Genomic DNA, 8,106 nt, shown 5'->3' with positions numbered 1-8,106 from the left:
ATTGTATTTTTTTATTTATAGATGTTGATAATTGTTTTTATTTTATTTTATTTTTTAATTTTATGTACAATATTTGTATTTTTACATTGTTTTGTGAATAAAAATGAATGTATGTAGTTTTTTGGTGCGTTTTAAATTGATGACATTTTCATCATTCATTCGCCATACCTGACCGCGCTCGCTGGTATTCATTCATCAGTTCCAGGTAATAAGCAAATCCGTGGAAAAAGTAAATCTTCAATAACTTTAAGGACAACAGCACATGTGGAAAAATAAAGTAAAAACACGAATCGATAAAGAAATAATAAAATAACGATAAAATACACACATATATGATATTAATAATGAAAATGAATGCTTAGTGTATAATAATATATTGTACATGGTCAGTTTCCTTAATTTTCGCGTTTGTAATGTAATTAATTTATATTTCCCCAAAATAGCTTTAAAAACTCCTCCCACGTGACAGGAAGAGCTATGACGTCACATACTCCAATGCGGAAGCGGTCGTCAACGTAAAAAACGGTGAGTTGGAAGCTGGGTGAAATCTGTGCATATTTTTGTCCTTTTGGTCTAAATCGGCTCTTTCCGATTTACTTTGAATGAATGTTGATGTTTACCCCGACAGGAGCTTATTTGACAATATATTGTCAGCGCGCATGTATGTATTTTTTTTTTCAGCAGGCAAGCAGTTGCATCGATTGAGCGCATGTGTTGTGAAACATTGTAGCGGGATGACATTTCACGGGAAAATCCTGTCACACCATTACGTCTAGAAAGACATTGACTTATTTCTATTTCTTTGTTGGCGTTTTTTCTTTTTCTTTTATTCTCCCAAACGTCCTCGCAGCCTGAACATGTCGTGGATAAAGGAGGGCGAGTTAAACCTGCTCGAGAGGATTGCAGCCAATGTCCTCAAGGTATGAAAAAAAAAAAAAATCCTCTACCTGGATATAATACTGTCCATTCTCAAATAAAGTGTCTCATACTAGGGTGAAGAAATCATAATGATTGGTGCAAATTTTTTTTAGATTAGAATTTCAGATGTGGATGAATGTTAGCTAAAAAAAAAATTATAGGAGTTTTGTTTTTTAGTCAATATATGACAAGAAAGTAATCAAATGTAAGGAAGAAATCCAATTTAACTAGAAGGTAAAAGAAAGAAATTACATATTAGAATTTTCCTTGTTACAAAAAAGTATTTTTGTGTTTTGTTTTATTTTAATACAGAGTCACAGTTTTGACAAATTCAAAATATGTTTGCATTTTGTGAGTGTTTTTTTTATTTTTTTTTATTTTTACTTGGGGTAGACACAAAATTGTGTCCCAATTTCATTTTAATTGTTCAATGAGAATAAGCCATACATTTGATGACAGAATTTTTTAATGAGAAAAAAAGTCAAATTTTTCACAAGTGAACAAATTTTTACAAGAAAAGTTAGGTTTTACAATAAAAAAAATAAATAATGTAACTTAAAAAAAAAAAAAAAGATTTATATTTTTTACCGGGAAAAAACAATGATAAAAAAAAATAATCTAATTTTCAATGAAAATGGAGTCAGATGTGTTTTAATTGAGAAAAAGGTCCCTAGTATGACCAAAAAAAATAAATATATGAATAAAGTACCGTAAGAATTTTCATGAGCATAGTCATTAAAAACCTAGCTTTTTTTTTTTTTGCTTTTTTTTTTAACTTTACAGGTAAAAAAAAAATGTATAATTTGAAACCAAACTTCATAATTAGGCTACATTAGAATTTTTAAGTGGGGAAAAGTTGCATTTTTAATGAGGAATGTTTTTGTTTTGTTTTTTGTTTTGTTTGTTTGTTTGTTTTTTAATTGGGGGGGTAGCATAATTTCTATTTTGAAAAGTCACAGTTTTTACAGAGAAAAAAAGTCAGTTTCTTCAAGAATGCCACAATTTCACTACAAAAAATGAAGGGGAAACTCACTGTTGGTATTATATTAGTAATAACTTTATTCTTGTAATTCTGTGAATGTTTCTTTTTAACTTGTCAATAATACTTTTTGATAATAGTAAATGTACTGTCCATGTGTGTACAACATGAGTATAGTCACTTTCACAAGTGCTGTTTCCCCCCCACCCCAACCCAGGCGGGGCCAATGCCCAAACACGTGGCCTTCATCATGGACGGCAACCGTCGCTTTGCGCGGCGGAAGAACATGGAGCGCCAGGAGGGACACATGCAGGGCTTCAACAAATTGGCAGAGGTGAGCCAGGCTGACATTTAGTGCGAAATTATCGTCATGTGAATGCCCCCCCCGTGTCTTCCAGACACTTCGCTGGTGCAAGCATCTGAATATACAGGAAGTGACCGTGTATGCCTTCAGCATCGAGAACTTCAAGCGCACTAAGGACGAAGTGGACGGCCTGATGGAACTGGCCAAGCAGAAATTTGAAAGACTTTTGGAGGAACGGTGGGTTTCCTGTCCATCAGCGGAACCTTTATGATGCTTACAGTACCTACTGTAAATGTTATAGCTTCTTGTTATTGTAGTAGTTGAGTAAACTCTCTAGATGAGGAAATGCGGATGAGCATGCAGCATGTGATGCGTTTTATTTGTGTGCTCTTTCCAATGAATCAGTGACTGCTGCTTGCGTTTGTGTGCACAAGACATGATGCGTTGTTTTGACGTTCTTCTTTCAACTGCAGGGAGAATCTGGAGAAGCACGGCGTTTGCATCCGGGTGCTAGGCGACTTGAACCTGCTGCCGCTGGACCTCCAGCAACTCATCGCCAAAGCCGTACTCGCCACCAGAGCTCACAATAAGTATGCTGGAGTCTCTCTACCTTCATGGGCTCGTTTTTTATGTTGGAAAAGAAATTTGAAATTTGGGTGGATCACAAGAAAAATGAAATTATTTTTATAAGAGAAAAGTCACAATTTTAATGCGTCTTATTTTTTTACGAGGGATGTAATGATATCCAAACCTCATGATATGATATCACGATATGAAGGTCACAATATGATAATTATCACAATATTGTGGCGAGATTGGCGATACAAAAGAAGAAGGTCACAATATTGTTAAAAAAAATGAACTCATCCAACAACAAAAACGCATACACAATATTGTGTTTTTGTACATTACAACAATGAAAAATATAAAAATATTATAAATATTATATATATATATATATATATATATATATATATATATATATATATATATATATATATATATATATATATATATGAATATATTGAGGCACTAATACAAGCATTACAATAAATTGATAAATTTTTTAATTTTTGATAAATTAATTAATAATTAATTACATTAAATAAGAAATTAATAAATACTATAAATTTAGTTCCTACACAATTTGTCTCTGTTCACAAATATATTATGTTCCACTTCATCTGATCATTATAATGGATTTTAAACATAGAAGGGCCAAAACATGCCTTGTGAAAATTAAACTGCACTAAAAACATAGCCACCAGAGGATGCTACAACTGCACAAATGAAAATCACCCCGACTTTTTCTTAACAGATGTGCTGCTTTTAATGTCGTGACATGACGACGACGATATATTGTGGCAGTTTTAATATCACAATATCAGTTATCATTATTACCGTTATTGATAGATCCCTATTTTTTTACAGGAAAATTTTTCTTTGAAAATGTTTCTACTAGATTACTGCAGTTTTATAAGTACAAAAAAACATCACTACTTTAATTATAAAAACAAGTCGGAATTTTTCAAACAATATAGTCAGTACAAATTACAGGAAAAAAAAATGCCAAGAAGAAAAAAAGTAATAATTTAATTCTTTTATACAAGGAAAAGGTCATTCTTGTATGTGGAACAAGCAAATTCTTGAAAAGTTTGAACATCATGACGAAACAGTTTTCCTTTTTTTTTTTTTTTTTTTTTTTTTTTTTTTTTTAAACAGGTGTTTCTTGAATGTGTGTTTTGCCTACACGTCACGATATGAAATGACCAACGCGGTGAGAGAGATGGCCTGGGGGGTGGAGCAAGGACTCATTAAAGCCAGGTAAAGCATATGAGGTTTTATTATATTTGTTTCAAATAAAGTCACAATATTACAAGGGAAATGGTAGCATTTTTATCAGAATAATGTTCCAATTTAAAATAAAAATTGTGACCTTTTTATTAAAGAGTAAAGTCCTAATGTAGGAGAATAGAAGTGGCATTTTTACTCGAATAAATTTGTTTACCAGTCTTCAGGAAAAGTCATAAATTTACAGCAATAATGTCAGAATATAATGGGAATCAAATTTTATTTTTTAGGAGGGAAATTTGCCATGTTATATGTTAAAAAAAAAGTTGCAAAATTGAAATGAATGAAGTGAATGCGTTTTGTGTGTCTAGTGACGTGTCCGAGGCGCTGCTGAGCGAATGTCTGTACAGCAACAATTCTCCCAATCCCGACCTTCTCATCAGAACCTCGGGCGAAGTGCGCCTCAGCGACTTCCTACTCTGGCAGGTGAGGATGACGGAGACCTTTCATTTCTTTTCCAATATGATGAGCATTGATTTTTCTTCTGTCTTCCTCCACAGACATCCCACACGTGTTTAGTGTTCCAGTCGGTGCTGTGGCCCGAGTATTCCTTCTGGAACTTGTGTGAAGCCATTCTGCAGTATCAAGTCAACCACAAATCCATCCAGGTGAGTCCTTGCTTCTGTTGCCATTAAAAAGACATTCAAATGAACAAACTATTTGAAGTGCAATGATTGACAACTAATCACTTATCAAATTAATTCTTTAAATTATTTTTGATAGATTCATAATTTAGATACATTGTTTATTTGTCCAAATCCTCTGAATTTCAGCCTTAAAGAGTAAATATTCTCCTATTTCCTTAGTCCTCTATGAAAATAGTTATCTTTGTTCGGACATTTTGTTTAAAATATTTTTACATGAACTTGTAACTGAATCATAAATAATTTGTGTATTTTTATTTTTTTTTCTCATCGTAGCAAAGTATAGACATCACGATCGGGGATATACGTAAGCATCCCCGCCGCCTATTTGGCAATTAGTTACTGATCGGGTATATTCGTCAGTTTATCTATGTCACAGATATAAACACTCGATGTCTCATGACATAATTAGCAATGTTGCCATTGGTTGGCCATCTTAAGACAGGGGACTGCACTTGACGGTTGAGATTTTGGGCCATTTGAGCAATCTACAGTAGTGCTTTCACTAATGACTTTTTTTTTTAAATCAACTTGGCTTTCAATTATTCCAACAATTAATCGACTAATAGCACCGGCCACAGTTTTTTTTTTTTCAAAATATTTTTCTTTGGGTTTTTTTTTTTTTTTTTTTTTTAAGTGATACTTGACTCATTGAACAATTTTCAGCAGTGAAAAGTTAATATTTTGTCCAGAATTAATTTGATAATGTCATTTTTTTCATGTACAATTAATACCTTTAAAAAGTAATTTTTCTACTTGCTGTTGACTGATGATGACATCACCTATGCTGAGGAAGTAGGTAACGGCCAATCATGGCTCACCTGTTTTCTGGGTTTGGTCAGTAAACTGAGCCATGATTGGTCGTGACCCACTTCCTCAGCACAGGTGATGTCATCATCAGTCGGCAGTAAGTAGAGAAAATACTTTTTAAAGATATTAATTGTACATACAAAAATAATGAAGTCACCACATTAATTACAGACAAAAATTAACTTTTTACTGCTGAAAATGTCTAATTGAGTCAAGTATCCCTTCTTAAGTCCACTAAGGTTGAAACTCAGTTGAATTTAGCGGATATGAATAATCATTGGCTTGTGGCCTTACCAGGAAGTCTTGCTCTGTTTAACAGGAAGTAGGATACGCCTTCCTGTTGTTGATCTTACGTGTGTCTGGCCGGCGGCAATAAATTCATTCAAGCTCTTATTTATTTAGCGATTTTGACGCGGATTGTTTTGTAAAACATGTAGCGATTAACATTATCTCCCTTTTCAGTCTAAAGAGAACACACACAAACCCTAAGAAGTAGGGGTGTTAAAAAAAATCGATTCGGCGATATATCGCGATACTACATCGCGCGATTCTCGAATCGATTCAATAATCGGCAGAATCGATTTTTTTTTTTTTTTTTTTTTTTTTTTTTTTTTTTTTTTTTTTTTTTTTTAAGGATTCACACCTTGAGCATGGAAGAATGTTATATGAACGGCACATTAAGCCTTAATATTTTTATTTTAATGCTGTTCAAATGTGAAACAGATTGCAAACTGTTTGTGTACAGTGGCTCACGGTTATAAGCCTCAAGTTTTAGATAAATATATTCATACAAATCTTACAGTGTACATGTACAAATTTACTGATAGTATTTTCTAAATTTGAATGGAAAAAAATCGCAACAATCGACTTATAAATTCGTATCGGGATTAATCGGTATCGAATCGTGACCATTCGTATCGGGATTAATCGGTATCGAATCGAATCGTGACCTGTGAATCGTGATACGAATCGAATCGTCAGGTACTAGGCAATTCACACCCCTACTAAGAAGCATCTTAGTAGTGGTGAACCGGAGTCCGACAGCAATAAGTGTCCGTGCGGAACCCGGCAACGTCCATATGCCGCAAATATGTTTTTTTTTTTATTATTAAAATAGCTTTGACGCATGCATTTTTGCGTCGACCAAAATCGACTTTTATTCCCAGCCCTAATCTACAGTTATTTTAAAGTCCGTGCGCCATTGACTGTAATGTTGTAAGTGATCAAACAGCCCTGTCCCAAGATGGCCGTCCTGTGCTCACGTTTCTTCCCGTTGGCACATAGCGCAGACGAAACATCTAGTGTTTACGTTATCCAAGATGGCTTCCTGATCTGTTCCACAATACTGCAACTAGAAGTCTCACATTGCAGAACGCACGGGACGTCCACCGAGAACACCAGGCGCTGCAGCAGCTGGAGGCGGACCGCGCCTGTGCCTGCTCCGCCGAGCATCTGCAGCGCCACGGCAACGGCAAGCCCGCAGACGCCGGCCGCAGGCAGGAGGCGCTGTCGCACTACGCCGCCCAACGCCAAGAGCGAGTTCGTGACTTCCTGGAGGCGCTGGCGCACAAGAGGGACTCCTTCTTTGCTGACTTGTGCGACGGCGTGTCGGCATAACAGCGGCTCCGTGTGGACACCACCTCTTCCGACAAGGGCTTCTTCTGCTCAGCGTCCAGAAGAGGGCGACGTCAGCCCCTATGGGGCTATCGAGTTACTGGCATATTTATAAATGTAGATTTAAATCAAAATAAAATTAACAGCTAACGTGCATCTGGTCAAAATATAGTTAAAGGTGTTAATTGTCTTTTCAAGTGCATGCTGTGGTTTGTGGAGTGAGCGCTGTGCCGTTATATTCCGGTTAATCAATGAAGGTGTCAGTCTAATCGTGATGTTGTTGACATAACTAGATTTTGACCAGTTTGATAAAAAAAAAAAAAAAAGAATAAAGTGATTATTGTCAAGTTAAATGGTTTGTGAGTCACTCTTTTTGAAAGTTTAGCTTCATATAACAGAATTTTAATTCTGTACATGTGAAAACATGTCATGCTGCCTTGATTAATCAATATCCATCTTGAAATCTGAGGAATATGTTGCAGAAATACATGATTAACATTAAAAAAATATTTTTGAAAAATATTTGTCTATACATTTGTCACACTGAATTTTTATGTAATCACTATATACATATATATATATATATATGAATCTGGAAATTTGGCTTTGGGATGAAATTTCAAGTTGAGCCTAAAAATAATTTTTAATTCTCTGGGTTTAATTGTAATATATTTTTTTTAAATTCAATGTTCAATTAATTTATTTAGCTATTAATGTAGAATATTTGGGGCATTTTTGTAATTTAAGTTATGCATTAAATAGTATTTTAATTCAAAGATTCATATTTATTAAATATGTTTCGTCGATTTAAGGAAATGTAATGTTTTTAATTTGTTGATACTGTTTAGTCTGTTATTAATATGGGATTTATTTTTATTTATTTTTATTGTGGAATTTCAATAATTGTTACTTGTTTTTAATATGTATGTAGTGAACGATTTATTATTTAGTGCTTTATTTGTCGGACCATTAGTTCATGATTCATT

The 8,106-nt window shown here is 34.3% G+C and overlaps 1 protein-coding gene across 2 annotated transcripts; it reads left to right on the top strand.

The window, feature by feature from the left end:
* The first annotated feature begins 482 nt into the window (after nucleotides 1-482).
* On the top strand, nucleotides 483-7,640 carry dhdds (dehydrodolichyl diphosphate synthase). Of its 2 annotated transcripts, none has more exons than XM_077526854.1 (9): nucleotides 483-525; nucleotides 851-920; nucleotides 2,115-2,231; nucleotides 2,296-2,438; nucleotides 2,675-2,791; nucleotides 3,924-4,025; nucleotides 4,364-4,478; nucleotides 4,553-4,660; nucleotides 6,878-7,640. In XM_077526854.1, exons 2-9 carry the CDS (start codon nucleotides 858-860, stop codon nucleotides 7,121-7,123), a joined length of 1,011 nt encoding a protein of 336 aa, XP_077382980.1. In that variant the 5' UTR covers nucleotides 483-525; nucleotides 851-857; the 3' UTR covers nucleotides 7,124-7,640. The 2 variants fall into 2 exon arrangements, with proteins under 2 accessions (XP_077382980.1, XP_077382981.1); XM_077526855.1 differs by lacking the exon at nucleotides 6,878-7,640 and adding an exon at nucleotides 4,973-5,295.
* The last annotated feature ends 466 nt before the right edge of the window (nucleotides 7,641-8,106 follow it).

Source organism: Festucalex cinctus, chromosome 7 (genome assembly GCF_051991245.1).
Source record: "Festucalex cinctus isolate MCC-2025b chromosome 7, RoL_Fcin_1.0, whole genome shotgun sequence".
In the NCBI taxonomy this organism is placed as follows: Eukaryota; Metazoa; Chordata; class Actinopteri; order Syngnathiformes; family Syngnathidae; genus Festucalex; species Festucalex cinctus.
This window is presented reverse-complemented; position numbering and strand designations above follow the sequence as displayed.